At 38.1% G+C, this 18,705-nt stretch overlaps 2 protein-coding genes across 4 annotated transcripts in view; both read left to right on the top strand.

Moving 5' to 3' along the window:
• Positions 1-10,827, top strand: part of RNPC3 (RNA binding region (RNP1, RRM) containing 3) — a 21,537-nt gene extending 10,710 nt beyond the window's left edge. Inside the window, exons 10-16 of one of the 3 annotated variants that reach the window (XR_008578007.1) lie at positions 62-223; positions 401-495; positions 575-633; positions 1,105-1,237; positions 2,211-2,283; positions 5,171-6,173; positions 10,786-10,827. Coding sequence is in view for 2 of the 3 variants with exons in the window: in XM_054833209.1 (XP_054689184.1) it covers positions 62-223; positions 401-495; positions 575-633; positions 1,105-1,237; positions 2,211-2,270 (509 nt within the window). In the remaining variant the exon portion in view is untranslated. Of the gene's footprint in view, positions 1-61; positions 224-400; positions 496-574; positions 634-1,104; positions 1,238-2,210; positions 2,284-5,170; positions 6,319-10,785 lie in introns of those variants that run through there. The other 2 variants (XM_054833209.1, XM_054833210.1) reach the window with 2 other exon arrangements.
• On the top strand, positions 9,164-18,705 carry LOC129209184 (pancreatic alpha-amylase-like). Its single transcript, XM_054833211.1, has 11 exons — positions 9,164-9,256; positions 10,786-11,001; positions 12,558-12,704; positions 14,096-14,293; positions 15,809-16,039; positions 16,941-17,074; positions 17,162-17,284; positions 17,405-17,504; positions 17,717-17,838; positions 17,949-18,074; positions 18,392-18,705. The coding sequence occupies exons 2-11, from the start codon at positions 10,834-10,836 to the stop codon at positions 18,579-18,581; spliced, it is 1,539 nt and encodes a 512-aa protein (XP_054689186.1). The 5' UTR covers positions 9,164-9,256; positions 10,786-10,833; the 3' UTR covers positions 18,582-18,705.

The following is an 18,705-nucleotide window of genomic DNA, read 5'->3' as shown; positions in this document are numbered from 1 at the left end:
TTGCTGTTGATCCTCTTGTGGATAAACTACAAATCACTTACATAATGTGTTGAAATTGCAGACCTTTATGCAACCACAGAAGAAATCAATAATACAGGCTTTGGAAGGATTTTCCCAGCTCCTAGCTCAAATGATAAAATGGAAACTGAAGAGGAGGATGATGAAATACCGTCAGAATTTATTTCTAGAAAGGATCTAGAAAAAAACAGACTTTCTAGAGAAGGTATAACTGAGAATAAATTATCTAATACTAGCTCTTTGATTTGTTGCAACAAATAGTTTAAATAAGTATTTCCTTTATTAATTGAGCATATGTTAAATTCAATCATTTTATACTGAGAAAAAAATACAAAGTAATTAAATGACCTAAAACATTGTCTGTTTTTCTGTCGTCTTCAAGAAATGGAAAAATTTTCTGTTTTCAAAAACTATGAGCCAGGTGATCCAAATTGCAGGATATATGTGAAGAATTTAGCTAAACAAGTCCAAGAAAAGGTAGGTAAACAAGCAAATTAAATATTTATCAAAAGGGCTTTTTATCAGCTTTCCTCTTATACCTACCCTTTAATTTCAGGATCTCAAGTTTATTTTTGGAAGATATGTTGACTTTCAGTCAGAAGTGGAACGAAATATGTAAGTTAACTTGATACTTGGTTAAAATTAAGCCTTTTGTGTTAACTACTATAATACTGGTGAAAATCTCATCTGAAAATCTTCATTTATCCCAAGTACAGAAGTAGAATTTTTTTTTTTTTGTCAGTGATGAAGACCCCACTATTTTGCCCTTATTTTTGTAACCAAATTTACTGTTTATTGGCTGAGTGACATAGAATGAACAGTGTAGAGGATTGTATGTATCTGGTCACTTTGCGTATGTCATATTTACTACAGTAGCACACCAATTTGCCATTCTGAAGTCTTATGTCACTTTTTACTGTATGGTTGCCCCAGCAAAGTGGTTTCCATTGACATAATTCTGGCTTGCAGAATCTGCTCCCATTTCTGCTATTTCTCCAACTTGAAGCATGAGAATTATATTTGTACTGTGAAATATGAAGGTGTGGTTAGACATGAGTAATTCCCAATTCTGAATTTTGCCTCTAGGTTTGATATACGTTTGATGAAAGAAGGCCGTATGAAGGGACAGGCTTTCATTGGACTTCCTAATGAAAAAGCAGCTGCTAAAGCTTTAAAAGAAGCAAATGGATATGTCTTATTTGAAAAACCCATGGTGGTTGTATCTTTTTCTTCAAACATTTACATTATATTCTTTATAATCTATCTGTTTGTCAATCTCAAGTTTTGCTGTCATAGTGTTCCACTTATTAGAAATTTATGGAAAGAGAAAATACCTTAATAATACCAGGCAGCATAGCATAGTGTACTATTACTAACTTTATGATAACTGAAAAATATAGAGGCACCTCTCCTGAAATAGGAAGGTAAATGTGCTTTATTTAAGACAATAAAATTGACTTCTCTGATCTTAGCTCTTTGATCCTGCAAACACAACACAAAAGCTTGTATGACTGTTGTATTTAAATTAAGTAGACTTTTTGATGTGGATAAGTCTGTGTTTGCAGAACTAAGAAAAAGAATTGTTCCTGTCAGGGTCAGTGGTCTTGATTTCAACTGCTGCTCTGGCTAGAACTGTCATTACTTTTTGGGCCTGTGTAACATGTTGGGTTTTCAACAGTTTTCGATTGCATTGCCCTGGTTTTTGTCTGTATGTTTTAAATCTCTTCCTGTCCTTTCTTATTTTTCACTAAAATGTTTCATAGTTCATTTCCTTTTCTTTGTACTCTTACTCACCCCAACCTCTGTTCCTTTTAGCTTTTTTCCTCCCAAATACCTACTGAGACATCAAAGTTATGGAATAAACATGCTGGGATGGAGGATTGTAAATATCAAGCGTTTATCCTGCTGTAGTTATTCTATTTGCACCTAACTCATTCCCGTTAGTCATCCTTACTTACTTAGTATTGTAAACTCTTGAACAGGCTTTCTTAATATTTTGTACTGCAGATCAGTGAGGTCCTAATCTTTGATTAATAGATACTATTGTTGTAATATTTAATACTGTAGTAGAATTGATGCACAGATAAAGGCCACTTCTTAAACTGTCTTTCGCTGAAATAAGTAATACTTGTTTTGCTTCTTGATTGACTTCTGTTTATCATTGACACTTGTAGTCCTTAACAGAATCTCAGCAATTTGCTCGTTCAGCTAGACCAAAACAGGATGCCAATGAAGGGAAAAGAAAAAAGTAGGACACTGCATAAGGTATGGATTTTGTGCCTGAAAATAAAAATAAAGAAATAGGCAGGAGTTTTTTTTCTTCATTTGTTTTGTTGGGGTTTTTTGTCTTTATCTTTTTAATGACTGCTTTAGAAATAGTGATGGTGGAGGAGAAATGTTCCATACAATTTTCTTTTCTTTTCTTAAATGTGCACTTGAATCAGAAAACCAGAATGCAAGGTATATAATTGGTGTAAGTTTAAAATGTTGCTTCTTACTCTGTTTAGAAACTTGGGGACTGCCATTTCCCTAATCCTGACACCCTAGGGTAGTTGTCAGTTTCTCTAATCCTTAATCTGAGAACCTGGGGAGAGTAATTGTCTGGAATCTGACCACGTACCTTTTAGTAATCTTCTGGGGTTTTGGCTTTGAAAATCCTCACTTCTTTCCTTCTGTCCCCACAATTGTAAAGTGATCCTGAAGAACTGTTTCCAGCAATAAACTCACTTCTGCTAGCTCTGTAAAGGACCTTTGTCTTTGCTAACCTGAGAAAATGAGATCTTGGTACTGTTGCAGGATCCTTTAAACTTGCCTGATTTAAGGAAGGGTATTGTGTCAGAAAGTGCTATTTAATATAGCATTGATCAAGGCTTCCTTTGTTGTGGAATGCATAGGTCCTGATTTTTGACGTTACTGTCTAAACTTGATGGGAAAGTAACTTTTAGCAGAAAGTAATCACTGTTTAACTTTATTTCCTATAACTTAGCTTTACTTCACTACTGTTTACTCTAAGTATTTGCTTTATATGAAAGTAACTCAGGCAAATCAGCTCTAATTTAACTGTGAGGGTTTTCATGGCCTAAAAACATTTGAATAGTTAACTGTCCCAAATTAGAATGTGAAGTAAGTGGTGCAAGTATTAGAAGCACTTATTTCTCAGTATGAACCTTTGATAGATCAGCTAGCTCAAATTTAAAGGGCATTTAACTTAATTACAGATTCCAGTTGGGCATCGCTCTGGTTATGCCTCCACACAAGACCAAACAAACTCAAAGCTTAGACCGAATGCTTCTAAAACATTCTACTTACTCCATGATGTGTTTTTAATCGGGATGTTTTGATCATTTGTTACTTCGGGAAAAACCCTGAACTTTGAAATAAAGGATGTGAACAACTGTTTTTGATTTTTAAAAATTGGTTGGAGACCCAGCAGTATGGTTATTGTGAGGGTAGTATTTGTGTTTAAAAGTTACTTTAATTGTAGGTTTCTTGTTCTGTCAGTTGTCTCAGGATTTCTTTTTTTTTTGTCAGGTTATGTTAGAGCTTGTTTCCCTCATTTCTGAGATGCTCTTTGGTCTTAGCAGTTGCTGTTTTGAGTCATTGATTTGTGGTTTGCAAAAATCTGTATTTTATTTTATCAAAGATTACTTTTTTTCTCTGTTGGTCATTGAAAAGAGACAAAGGAGCCTTGGCTTAAGTATTCTATTAGGATCAGTGATTTATGGGAATATTTCAGTCTTGTTTCTTACACCTTTCTTGTTAAAAAAACCCTTGTATTTATATTATTTTATCCAGTGTCTAATAAGAAAATTACTAAGGTTTCTTTAAACGCAAAAAAGAAACTTGAAGTATTTTAGCTATTAGCCTTATAAATGAAGTCTGAACACTTTTATTCTTTTAGGAATTCCATATCTTTCCAACTAATTTTGTACATTACATCTACTTCTCACTTCACTAAGCATGCTAAATAATACTTGAATTACATAAAGAAAATCACGAGGTGCTTATTTGGCTATTAATCATGTTGATGGTCAACTTGGAAGTTTTTTTTAGAGTGAGCAAACATACTTCTGCAAGATTTATTTGTGCACCTGAAAGTCTACATGAGTTATTTTGGTGTCATTGGTTTAATGTATCATGGGCAGAAGTTCTGCCTTACTTTGTATGTAAAGATCACAGAATGTGCCATAGACTAATAGAGATTTCTAGGGATCCATGAGGTTTAATTAAAAATATTTATTTCACTTCTCAACTAATGATGAAACTGAACCCTATTTCTGCATGACTATGTTTTCCTGTTCCTGCTGGAATATTCTGATGGATGCTGACTTATGGTGCAAAATTCCATGATACAAGTCTGAGTCTGTAAGGAAGAACAGTGTCAGAAGCTCATTTGAAACATAAATATGCATGTAAACAAGTTTATGCGAACATTTGAGGGACTTCAAATTTGATCTGTATCTTGTGTCTCAATGTTTGGTTTTTTTAACAACTAAATTGACATAAGTTAAACTTTTCATTATTTTTAAACAGGAAGAAGCTGTGTTAAATTCATGAATGTTATTGCAAATATTTTTATTATTTTTTAGTATTTTCTCTACAGAGGTTTTATCCTTCGTAGAGAAAATAATATGTGTCATTTATAAAAATACTATGTAACTCCTTGCTGGCTGAAATGTCTTTTTCTTGATGGACTGGCAAAAATTTCAGTTAGTATTTGGGGTGGCTATTTTTTCTGTAGCTAAAATACAGCTTTTTGGGAGAAAGGTTATGTAGAAGAAACTGATATTGAGAGGTCTCCAGCTTCTTCATAGGGAAGAAGTGACTTGAAAACCTGCATTGAATGGAAACATGATTGGGTTTTGGACCTGATGGAAAAAGTGAGTCTGTAAAATGGCAAAGCCTTGAAGGAGGATTAATGAGATGGAAAAATCTGGTGTTGTCCTAGTAGTTTAAGTTATCAAAAAAATGTATTTACTTTTGAATATGGAGTTTAGTGTTGCTGGACTCATCAGCCTTCATTAAATCTCATAAGGGGTTAGAACTGTATTTTTTCAGAGGCATATTTGCTTATGATAGGTAGCATAAAGTTATGTGTATGCAATACTGAGAATCAAGTAAAATTAAACCACATTCTGCTGTTCTTCTTTAGAAACATTCCTGCGTAAATACTGCAGTAATACTGTCATGCAGAGTGTATCCTTTCTTGTTGTATCCTTTTTTGTGCAATGTTTCCCATAGCGCTCAACTACATCTAAGTTTTTGTATAGAGTAGGTGTGGGGAGGAGTTTACATGTTTTAGAGATTGAACTAATCTGGTAACTTTAAAAGCGAAGGGCACTTTTTCAGGGGGAAAAAAAAAAAATCAATGAGTTGTCTGTGATGTGTGAATAGACACAATGAAGGTTCCTAGTCTTGAAAGGTGGCCTCCACCTTCCTCAGAGGTCATATAATTTGCTAATTAGTAGTCCAATTCCTTAGCTTGCATGAGCTAGAAGTGTTCCATTGATGTGCGTGGAGCTGTGCTGAGCTCACACTGAGGATTTTGTCTTTTCTTTAAATAAATATAATACAACGTTGGTTAAAATATGTTGCAGAGCAATTCTTAATAATATTATAGGGTTGACCAGTATTTTAGATCATTTGATGATTACTGTTGTCCTGGTATATGAGAAACAGTCTGTAGTTGACTTAGTTTGTACATGCCTTACTTTTCTTTTTTGCGTAGAGAAGAAAATGTAACAATATCTCACAACGAAGTATTTGGACTTGAACTATTAATCACTACTACCTTTTTGTTGGGTTTTGGCTTTTTGGGGGGTGTTTTAGATTGTTGTCTGCACTGAGGTAGTGTTGTTGCCAGTGACTTGTATTTTTCTTGTGGGTTTTATACTACATTACTGTTTAACTTATCATGATATAAAATTAATACAGCTTGTATCTACAAAGTCAGATTTTTTCAGACATTCAGCACTTTTCTAAATACCAAGCATCTTTCCACTTAGTTGTCAAAAGAAAGCATAACACTACTATCTTCTAGTTGTTCTTACTTTTAACATGCCTTTGTGATGTTCCAGGTCCCTTTTGTGTTCCATCTCTTTCAAGTATTATCAAGCTGGGGGAAGAAGCAGTGTAATCGTCAGGACTCTTGAACTGTGCGTAGTAGCATTTCTAAAGTATTTAAGGCAGAGTATAAATTTTCTCGTCTTAAAGATTCCAGATATCTTTAAACTGTCACAAGACTTACATGTATGTTAGTTTGCTTGTGAAATCTCTAATAAATTATTTCCTTTCTCTTCATTTTGACTTTTGTTTTGTTGTGGTGTTTGGGCGTGGGGAGGAGGAGGAAGACTTTTTTTTTTTTAAAAAGTGAACAATCCAATTGTAACTGTGCAGTCTGTTCTAGGTGATCCAGGCTATATATTCATATGGACCTCCTTGAGTGTGATGTTTAGCTGTTAGTGTTTCAGGGTAAAATGGTAAGAATCTAAGGATAATCTCATTTTAGTGTAAATATCTTTCTTGTCTTGGAGACTAAGCAGGAGGAACAGTGCACTGGTATGAATTTGTAATGTGAAATCAGGCACTTTTTTCCTTGGGTAATTAACTTTCATTGTTCATCCACATTTTGAAAAGTATCACTAGTGAGTCTGATGTCATTAAAACAAGAGTAGCAGTTAAAACAGTGTTAAACCAGTGTAGGTATGGTTCTTGCCCTGTTGAACTGTGTTTCATAAAAATCAATGCTGTGGAGGTCACATAGTAAGATTTGTTACATACCAGGAAGATTAGCATAACTTTCTAAAACCACATCAGAAACATTGCAATGACATTTACTTGGCAAGAGAGTCCAAGGGATTTAAGGTGAAATTTATTCCATAGATATTAATTCATAATTGATGGTGTGGTAACCAGCTGGTGTAAAGACTTTTGTCATCATTCCAGCTGCAAACAGCCTAAATCACTAGTATTGATTGCTGGACCAAAATAAGTGTCTCTTTACTGTTTTTTTTCAATATGAGCTGGCTTAGCAGATTACTTTAAAATATTTTTACTGGAATTCTTAGCTCATTTGCTGCGTTCCCATGTGGACTGTGTAGTTGTTCATTAATTTATCTTATCTGTATTTGGAGTAGTAGGCCAGGAAAAATACACTGAGAGAGGAAGTTTTATGAGAACTTCTGAAGGGTTTATGCGCTTAAAGAAAAAAGTGGCTTAAAAAAAATTTGAGTGTTCTGTGGCCATTCCATTATGAATAAAGCTAAGCTGTGCTTTTGGTGTGGTTATATTATTAAGGAATAAATAAAACATGCTCCCCATTGTCCTATACTGACAATCTATCAAGGAAACTTCTGCACTCCAGTTGAGAGAACTTTTTTTTGAAGTCAGAAGGCAAAGCTTTCATTCCCTTTAATCAGCTGTGGTTTTGTATATCCATTTCTGCTGGTTGGGTTTTGTTTTGTTGTTTTGTTTTGGTTTTTTTCTTTCTTTCTTTCCCTTGGAATGTTTGTTCTGTTTGATCTGATGTTTCAGGTCAAATGACCTCTATCTTTTTAACAAGTTATTAGGGCTAGCAGTCAATACAGGCTTACTTCACAATTTTTCTTCATTAGCTAATGACAAATATAGCCAGCAACATCTCTTATTTAATTAAACTTTTGAATATACTCATATCACTATAATTTTCAAACTGAGGCTGACTCAGATAATCTAACAATCCTGAATGTTACTATAGTGCTCTTGTATAAATTGACTCCTTGATATAGAAAGATCTTGAGATAGCAGAAGCTAAATTAGATTTATTTTCCATATACAAATGTGAATTGTGTGCCTGTCAGAATTTTCTTTGAAAGCCAAATTCAGGAGGTCATTCTAATAGGCTTTTAATTCTAAAGAGACGGATTTTTAAAAAGTGTGCATACTTTTCCAGTGTCCTCAGTGTGAGTTTGATGTATAAGGCTGATGTTCAGTTCCAGTCCTTTGAGTGTTTTTTCCTCAAAAACTTTGAATTTTAGGGACGTGACTATATGGTAGTGAAAAGAAATTTTGGGTTTGAGAAGGTAAAAATGATAATGTCATCTGCAAAGTGTAGTTAAGGTGCATGCAGAAACAAATGGTTTCTAGCTAAATTATCGTTATGACAAATAGTATCTTGGAAAATTCACTAAGACGTTTCACATGTTACATAGTTTACATCTTTGTTATCCCTTCTTGTGTTTGGAAGGACCTAACGTGGAACTGGGAATCCTTTTCCTTTATTATTTTCTAAGACATTTCCAGCTGCTTCCAGTTTATTCCTGAAATGTATCTTCTGACTTGATACAAGACTGAAGAGAACACCTTTGCCACTGTAAATACTTTGGTTTCCTTAAGTAGCTTACGTTGCTACTCTTCCTATTGTAGGACAAACACTTGAGTCCTTCAACTCCTACCTGTGTCTTACTCCACCCTAGCAAGCAGTTTCTGGCATGAGATCCTTTTATGTTATATACAGACAAATATTTACTCTAGTTGTGGTTTTGACTGTTCCCAGAGAAAAGAAACATTAGTCTGATAATGACAAACTCCATTTGTTACTTTGTATGGCAAAGCCACTGTAGCAACGTTAAAGTAGAAAATAAAGGTTAATCCACTGTAGCCCTCAAAGATGTGGAACCCTTCCTTGTGCTACTCCGGTTTTAGTCTGTATCTGGATAGAGCCACTTCACAAAGCTTTGTGACTCAATTTATTGCACATAAAAAGGTAACATGCAATATGTCCTAGCACCCACGTTCAACTACAACTACAGGCCCAAGCTATTAAAATATTGTGTAAAAAGCCAACTAAGTAAACTTTCAAAGCAGTGAAGTAGGATAACAGCAAGGTGATGCTATACTCGAAAGACAAAAATACTTTTAAAAAAAAGTATATATGCAGAGAGTTTTCCTTTCTCAAATTTCGAGAAGAAATATATCCCAGAACGTAATTTTATATTGGATCAGCACAAACACGTGTAATATAAAGCTTGTAGATAAACCAGTTTGTTTTACCATATAGCAATTTTCGGTGGCACCCCTGGCGCAAAGCTGAGAGCCTGGAGCTTGCTTCCTGGGGCGGCGGTGCGGGGCCGCGGGGCCTCCGCTCCCCTCCGCGCCGCTCCGCCCCAGCGGAAGGGGCTGGGCTCCCGCCGCTGCTGCCCCGGCGGGCCGGATGGTGCTGCTGGACTCCGCCGAAAATGACACAGGCCAGTCCCAAAATGTACGTATTGAGTTCTGCTTCTTACAGGCGATAAACAAACCCAAAGTATGTGCTGAAGAGACCAGGCAGGATTTGTGGTCGGTAGAGCTGCTCCTGACGGGGGTTGCGCAAGGGGCAGTGCTGTCTCTAAAGGAGGTGCCGAAGCGGAGCTGCTTCGTCTGTGAGAAACGTGCAGCTGCTGGGGGAGGTTCTGCGGGGAGTGACTAGAAGTTCACATGGCAGCTACTTTCCTGTAACAGCCTTAACACCTGAAGGTTCAGCAGGCCGGCGCCAAACCTCTCGCAAATGTAAATATTGTTGCTAGTATTTTGGAGATAGCAGCCGAGTTCTGTACCACAGACTTTAACCCAGCAGAAGACAAACTGAGCTGAGTTCTCACGTTGTCTAATAGCAATAGCATTCTTCGGAAAAAATTCTTTCCCGTGTTCTTTGAATTGCACTCAGTTGTGCTCTCTTTCATTCCATAAAAGAATACAGGCCTCTTACTTTTTTTCCAGGTTTCAAAAGCATTTTGAATCTAGAGCTTTCAGAGTGTGTTGAGGATTTCAACATCTCCATTCTCTTACCATTGCTTGTACTGAAGCCAGAGCAGCCGTAAACCTATTTCAAAGAAATGAAAAACTACATTCAGTCTCCACTTCAAGCGCTAGGCCTTAGATTGGGGCTGGCTGGGTTAAAATATATGATTCTTGCTGCTTTGTGTACTTACTGCTGTGAGTAAGAATTGCCAATCCAATAAATGGCTTCTCTCATCAGAGAAGATCGAACTTTCTTGGCTCGTTTTCTGTTAATGTATAGCCTTCCTATCAGGGCAAAGAAGCATTCTTTTATGAAAATGGTGGCATGTAGAAAACTGCTTACAGCTGAAATTTATCTGTGTACTCTACCAAAGGTGTACAAGTAAATAATTTCTTTAAAATTGTTTTGTTCACAAGCAGAAAAACAAGTTAAATTTACCAAATGATTCCTTCTAAATAGCTCTGGCTGCCTGTGAAGTACAGTGACAGCTGATAGCAACAGGCTCTGGAAGGCAGGTTTTACATTTTATAAACTGGCATATTTTGTGCTTGAATGTGCTCCAAAGAGTGCAGCTCCACTAAGAGATATGTATCATCGTTTCCTTGAAATAAAAATGAGGGTTATTTTGTAGAAATTGTGTAATGTTTTATATAAACTTTTGTTTGGGTATCTGTATCATAGCAGGTTGGAGTTTTCAGCAATATTATACATCAAAATGAGAAACAAAATGTCTGTTTCAGTCTATATAAGTACTCGTTTGCTTTTTGGGGTTGGTTTTTCTTTATACTAATAAAAATACAACTTTTGCACACTAGAGACAGCCTGCATTAAACAACATCTGAATTTTAACTTCAGAAAAACAAAGTTACTGTTAGTATGGGAGGCTGATATAGCTTAGATAGAATCCAGTTATCAAACAAAATTATAATTAAGATAAATAAATATGATACCAGAGATGGGCATTTATTTTTAAATGTGTATTTTGTAACGTGTACTTTCCTCTCTTGCAGGAAGATAAATAGGCAGTAAGAAGAGCGCGACTGATCACAGAGCACAGGATGGGGATCTGTTTTCTTCTGTTAATCGTAGGGTTTTGCTGGGGGCAGTACGACCCCAATACTCTCTCTGGGAGGACGTCTATTGTACATCTCTTTGAATGGCGCTGGGCCGATATTGCTCTTGAGTGCGAACGCTATTTAGCTCCTAATGGATTTGGAGGAGTTCAGGTATGTCTGTTCCTATCAGTAGGTAGTAATGATAATTTGTTTTTCAGAGAAAACGTTCAATTCACCAAAGGACAGTACTGAGAAAGAAAAATAGAATTTGGTAATGGAAGTAGTAAATGCTGACAAATATATTCTTCAGCCATCAACATGTAAGCATGAATTTATTTCACTGCTCCAAAGTGCACGTTTTACGCTTTGTGCTATTACATTTAGATGAATTAGAATTGCATATCACTGGCTAAATCTTTTTTTACTGCTGTGAAGTGTAACCTCCGTCTATCTGCTTAGTATTACTTAAATCAAGGGAAACTCCTAAGAGCTAGATAAAAATAAAATGAAACTGTGACTGAAAAAAGGGGCTTCCAAAGAGAATGCCAATGTGTGCTGAAGATTTTAAATAAATAAATATAAAAGGCTGCTCATTGTGTTCACCCAAACTGGCGAGTTTCTCTCTGTAAAGACTAGTGTTAGAGTAAGCCATTAAGAGACCCTTTCTTTGCAGGAACCTGGTGTGAGCAGGCAGAAATGAACTGAATGCAGGTTCTACGGGAGGTGCGTCGATGTGAATCTCTTCCATCTGAACAACAGACACGTGTTCCTGTGGAACCAGTAGTGTCAGCTGGGTGGGGTAGTATGGCTGGAGAGCAGTCACCTATTAAACTATTTCAGTTTGATTGTCAGATTGCTCAGGAAAAATTGGCAAGAGCAGTCTGCCTATCTCTAGTAGCCCAGGAGTTTGCAAGTTGGCCTAAGTGAGAACTTTCCCATAACTTTCAAATAATGCATCTTTTCTTTGCAACCTTCTTTCCAGGCACACAGGCCCGATTGATTGATTTTTAAACTGATTTCTCAGACTATGGTACACGCTTGGATATCTTTTTAATCCATGCTCTGACAGGGTCTCAGAAAGTTTTTTCAGATGCAGACTTGCTGAGCTGGTCACAAAGGCAAGGCAGCTAAGTAGGCTGCAGCCTAGGGATCTTTGTGAGAAATGGTGGGATCAGGTGGTTATGCCCAGAGACTTGGAGGTAACAGCAAAATCTCGTTGCCTGAAAAGTGTCCTGAAAACAGATTATAAAAGGAAGAGGTATAGCTTATCTGGAAACTGTGACAAGTCTCACATCAAGAACTTTTTTTAACCAAAACATTACAAAAATGGGAAGTTGGATCAATTTTAAGGCCAGGATCTTACGTCAGTTGTTCTGCGGTCAGTACCTGCCTGATTCAGGGCTATCTCTACTGATCTAGTCCTTCAGATTTCAGACCTGTCTTTTGATCTTCGAGGCCTGCATTCACAAAGATAATTAGGATGCTATGTCCATGGACATTCTTTTTATAATATATTTCCACCTGCTGCAAGTCCAGGCCTAAGTCTTTTATTTCCAGCACACTACAGTGTAGGCAGAGGATGCTGAGGCTCCATGTAGGTTAGGTATTGTAAGTGTCTTCCATTAAAGGGACCTGATTGTCTATTTTTATATTCTTTCTCTAATACTAGGCAAACAAATAAAACATTATTGGTATCCTGTTACCAAAAGACTCCATCTTATTCACAGATTTCACCTCCAAATGAAAATGTTATCTTTACTGACCCCTGGAAACCATGGTGGGAAAGATACCAGCCCATCAGCTACAAGTTGTGCACACGATCTGGAAATGAAACTGAATTTAGAGACATGGTGACCAGGTGCAACAATGTTGGAGTAAGTGCTTTGAAAACCTTCTGGTGTTAACAATGCAAGGATATAGACAATCAGTAATTTAGAAGGGAGGACATGGTAGCACTCAAGTGAAGATGGGGTTTTTTTCATAGAATCACAGAATAGTTTGGGTTGGAAGGAACCTTTTAGAGGTCAGGTAGTCTGACCCTCCTGCCATGGGCAGGGACATCTTCAACTAGTTCAGGTTGTTCAGAGCCCCATCCAACCTGACCTAGAATGTTTCCAGGGATGAGGCATCTACCACCTCTTTGAGCAGCCTGTTCCAGTGTTTCAGTACCCTCATTGTAAAAAAATTTGTTCCTTGTCTTCCTTATATCTAGTCTAAATCTACCCTCTTTTAGTTTAAAAACATTACCTTCCTATCACAACAGGCCCTGCTAAAAAGTTTGTCCACGTCTTTCCAGTACCCCATTCACGTACTGGAAGGCTGCTGTAAGGTCTCCCTGGAGCCTTCTCTTCTCAGACTGAACAACCCCAACTCTCTCAGCCTGTCCTCATAGGAGAGGTGCTCTAGCCCTCTATTTTTGTGGCCCTCCTCTGGACCCACTCCAACAGGTCCATGTTGTTCCTGTGCTGAGGGCTCCTGAGCTGGATGCAGTACTCCAGGTGGGGTCTCACGAGAGCAGAGGGGTAGAATCACCTCTCTCGACCTGCTGGTCTTGCTGCTTTTGATGCAGCCTGGGATACGGTTGGCTTTCTGGGCTGTGAGCGCACATTGCCAGGTCATGTCCAGCTTTTCATCCACCAGTACCCCCAAGTCCTCCTCAGGGCTGCTCTCAATCCCTTTATCTCCCAGCCTTTGTTGATACCGGGGTTTGCCCCAACCCATATGCAGGACCTTGCACTTGGCCTTGTTCAACCTCATGAGGTTCACACAGGCCCACTTCTCAGCCGTGTCAAAGACCTTAGAGAAGTCCAGATAATGACAGCGGTAGCTCTTCCCTTGTCCACTGATGTAGTTGCTCCATCATAGAAGGCCACTAGGTTGGTCAGACAGGACATGCCCTTGGTGAAGCCATGCTGGCTGTCTTGAATCACCTCTCTGTCCTTCATGTGCTTTAGCATAGCTTTGAAGGAGGATCTGTTACATGATCTTCCCAGGCAGAGGTAAGGCTGACAGGTTGGTAGTTCCCAGGGTCCTCCTTTCTACTCCTTTTAAAAATGGGTGCAATGTTATCTGCCTATCTGTTGACATGCATGTTGTATCACCATTGATATATATTAATAAGAGATAAATTTTAAATAAAGGGTTGGGAGAAGCAAGCAAGTAGAAATAGGGGGATAGGGCAGGAGATAGAAGAGAGACAGAAGATTAATTAGTGGCTCTGTGGGAAGGAGCATTCTCAAATTAAAATGTGAATACTATTCTCTAGGTACATATTTATGTGGATGCAGTAATCAACCACATGTGCGGAGCTACTGCTGGTGCTGGCAACCATGCTACTTGTGGAAGCTATTTCAATGCAAAGACTGAAGATTTTCCAGCTGTGCCATATTCTGGCTGGGACTTTAATGATGGTAAATGTAAATCTAGAAGTGGAGACATTGAGAATTATCATGATATATCTCAGGTAAATGTAGAACTATAAATATATTTTTCATGTACATCTGTTTCTGGGCTGTGATTTCTTTGCTCCCCTTTACTGTCAGACATTTTTTAAAAACAAAACAGAAACCCTCATGGAAAACAATCCAAATTGATAATAGAGGTTAGCGTTACTATCGAGAACACCACCTAAACGGATAGCTCTGCTTAAATGGCTCAATTTCAGAGTACACAAATGTGCTTAGGTTATTACAAAGACAGTTTGAAGCTCATAAAATCTAATTAGGGATTATTTTGTGGGGGTTTTTCATGTTTTAAAAAAAGTAAGAGTTATTATTTGCCTCTTACTGTAACTTGGAAGTTTTCTTTGGGCTCAATTTCAGGAGAGAATAGGATTTCATAAAGAAAAATAATAACACTAGGATCTTTAAATTCAACCTTCTTTGTAGAGATTTCTCTTCCTGGGCATCTATCTGTTCCTCTTTATCAGATTATGAGGTCAGGACTTTAATTTTTCATTCTGTGGTAGTTTTATTTTATAAAGATAAATACCTGTCTGTCCTGAATAATGTCTTAGGCCTTTCAAATGCATTTGATCTTTCCTGAATCTGAGCTGAGGGGAGAGGGTTTTAGAGAAATGGCAGAAGAAGGGGAGACTTTAAATGTCCCTGAATTCTTGAGCAGTTCTAAAGGAGCATCTTTGTAGCCAATTCTTTAGTACAGTTTGCAACATAAGCTGATGACCTTGCGCAGCAGATGTGCATAGCCATGGAAACCCATTGTAAGAGGTATTAAAAAAAAAAAAAAGGCATTTCAGTATATTCAGTGTATGCTTAAAGTATTCTTTTGATGAAAATCAATGCCCATCATTTTGTATTTATAAGAAACAAAGTCAAAAAGGGCACAAAACCCAAGAGGTTAATGTTTTGTAAAGCTATAATAAATCAAGACTTTTAAAAGATTTAGAAATATAATTTTTAGAAATCTTTCCTACATCGGAGAAGAAATCATAGAACCATAGAATACTAGGTTGGAAGGGACCTCACGGACCATTTGGTCCAACCTCTCTTGGCAAAATCACCATCTAGACAAAAGCACTCTCTAGACAAGATAGCCCAGCACCCTGTCCAGCCGAATCTGAAGTGTCCAATGTTGGGAAATCCCCTACTTCCCTGGGGAAATAAGTGCACTTGAAATAGTAATGAATCTCTTCTTTAATACACTGGAGCAAAAATAATTTATCATATTTTTGCCGTATACTTGCATTAAAAGGCTGGTTATAGATTTACTGGTTTGACTGTCTGTTTTAATCCTTCAGCATCTACAGCTGTGTAAGCTGGGTGAATGCAGACTTCTTAATGCTCCTTCTGTGTAGATGACTGTCCAAGATAACTGTCCAAGGCAAAGATATGCATGATGAACAGTGTTTAGTGAAGGTTTGATTTGGTATTGTAATGTAGGTAACAAAATTCAAAACATATGTAGAACACTACATTAATTTGCTAGGTGAAAAATGTTTCATTTCAGAATTTTTATATAGGTCCGAGACTGCCGCTTGTCTAGCCTTCTTGATCTGGCCTTGGAGAAGGACTACGTACGCTCAAAAGTTGCAGAGTACATGAACTACCTCATTGATATTGGTGTAGCAGGCTTTCGAATTGATGCTGCCAAGCATATGTGGCCTGAGGATGTGAAGGCAACTTTAGACAAGCTGAAAGATCTAAATACTAACTGGTTTTCCGCAGGAACTAAAGCTTTCATTTACCAGGAGGTAATCTTTTTTTTTTTTTTTTTTTAATTTTTAATTGTACTTTACAAACGTTTCTTGCAGGCACAGACTGGGAGCGATGCTTTGCTTGAGCTGGGCCTGAGCAGCTTTCAGATTTAAGATCTATAGAAATCACCATCGAGATTTAATGACCATAATTTACAAATGTCTAATCTCTCCACAAATTGTAACTGACATGCAAAATGCCCCGGTTGTTTTGGACCTTCTGGAACTAGGTAACCTGGAAATTTCACTTAAGATTAAATTTATTGCATCAAAGTTGGTGTAAAAATTCCATTGGTTGAAAAAAGAGATTTCATTCCCAGAATTTTAAATTCTGGATAATAAATTGCAACAGAAGATATAAATGGTGATTATGGTCTGAAACTTTGTTTTCCAATGACATAAGCAGCATTACTTCACATTCGGAATTTGTGTTTTATGTTTGAATAACAAATCCTAACAAGATCTAAGCAGCAGATAATTGTTGGTATCAGTCAGCAGAAGTTAAAGTTGCTAGACACATTTTAGTAAATCAGTATGTTGCCTGCAAGCTCTAGGGCAAATAGTGAGACATTATTTATCTACATAGTGAAATGAGGTTGCCCATGTGCTGGAAGCAGAGGCACAGGTGACTAGACTAAACATGAAGTTGGTACAGGCCAAGCCCTAATTATACAGTAGTGATCAATCAGGGTAATGAGATTTAGGATGGAGACAGAAAACAAGTTCACAGCTAGACTGAGATAAAATGAATAAAATAACTTTAAATACAATTTTGCAAGTAAACCAAATACTATACTTAGCTCAAGTAATGCCTCTTCCTTAATACAATGCCTAAGGTAATGTCTTTTACATGTTTGGGCTTTTTGAAGAAAAGAATGCTCTCTCTGTCCCGTACCAGGTAATTGACTTGGGCGGAGAGCCGATCAAAGGCAGTGACTACTTTGGAAACGGCCGAGTGACAGAATTCAAATACGGTGCAAAACTGGGGACGGTGATCCGCAGGTGGAATGGAGAAAAGATGGCCTACTTAAAGTAAGGATGAAGGTGCTGTGACTTCTCTGGGGTACGCTGGATACACCAGTTGACAGGGTGGCTTCAAGTCTTTGTGTTTTCGGCTAGGAACTGGGGAGAAGGCTGGGGCTTTGTGCCTTCCGACAGAGCCCTGGTTTTTGTGGATAATCACGACAACCAGCGGGGCCATGGGGCCGGTGGAGCTTCCATTCTAACCTTCTGGGACGCCAGGTAAGGGATCGCCCTTGCCTGGGCCATGCTTCGTCCTTTTGCGTGCTTGTCTATCTGTTCTTTGGCACGGTTTCTCTTTCCGCGTCTCATTACTTTTTTTGTTTTGTGTCTAACAAACAGGCTTTATAAAATGGCAGTTGGTTTCATGCTTGCTCATCCGTACGGGTTCACGCGTGTGATGTCAAGTTTTCGCTGGGCAAGATCTTTTGTAGATGGGAAGGTAAGCTTGTAATGCTGAAGATATATTTGTGGTGAATAAGGATGAGAAGAGAGCCGGAGCAGCAGTCCAGAGCACTGAAATTTGTTAAAGTGATTTCTCTGCCCCATGTTGGATCTCGCAGGTGGAAATCTGATGCTCCATCTGGCTTTCCTCTACAGGCAGGCTCTCTGTATTTTCCATAAGAAGTATTATAGGTCACTTTTTACTAACAGGACGTCAATGACTGGATTGGACCACCAAGCAACTCAGATGGATCAACAAAGCCTGTTACAATCAATGCAGACACTACCTGTGGCAACGACTGGGTCTGTGAACATCGCTGGCGTCAAATAAAGTAGGACACTGTGTAGGAAAAAATAAGTAAAAGCAGTTGCTTTTGCTTCATGTTCCTCGTGGCTTTAGGGCCCTGGCAGCCACAGTGACAGCCATTCCTTGTATTTTCAGGAACATGGTTATCTTCCGTAATGTGGTGGACGGTGAGCCTTTCTCCAACTGGTGGGACAACGGCAACAATCAAGTAGCTTTTGGCCGTGGTAATAAAGGCTTCATCGTTTTCAATAATGATGACTGGTAAGTCAGTGGGAGAGACTGGGTCCCCAGGGAGAAACATAGCATCCCTCATCAGCAGTACTGAAGGGAAGGGGAACGTCCTCTTCTCCTGATCAGAGCGATCCCTACACCCCGAGCTAGAATCATTCAATTGCATGCCAGGTCCAGTGAGGCCAAAACAGGAGCATAGAGAGTGAAGCAGGGATAGCATCAGAAAGCTCACACTGTACATTGCCCTTCAAAGTAAGGCAGTAGCGTCAGGTTCACAATCCTATACCCAGTTTGAAATATCTGTTTTGGAAACAATGAATAAATAGCATTCACTTATTTTCACATAGGTATATGAACACCGATTTGCAAACTGGACTGCCTGCTGGTACCTACTGTGATGTTATTTCTGGACAAAAGGAGGGCAACCAATGTACTGGAATACAGGTGTATGTTTCTGGAGATGGAATGGCTAATTTCCAGATTAGTAACAGTGCTGAAGATCCATTCATTGCAATTCATGTTAATGCCAAGCTGTAACTCAGGAGAAATGTCCTTCTCCGTTTGGTCTGTGCATTTACTGTTTCCCCGTATGCAATTCCTTGGTATTTGAGGATGAGTGATTCTCTGTATCTAACGAATAATAAATGGCAATCAAATTGAA

This window comes from Grus americana, chromosome 8, assembly GCF_028858705.1.
Source record: "Grus americana isolate bGruAme1 chromosome 8, bGruAme1.mat, whole genome shotgun sequence".
In the NCBI taxonomy this organism is placed as follows: domain Eukaryota; kingdom Metazoa; phylum Chordata; class Aves; order Gruiformes; family Gruidae; genus Grus; species Grus americana.
Note: the sequence above shows the minus strand (reverse complement) of the source record. Positions and strands in the feature narration are given on the sequence as shown.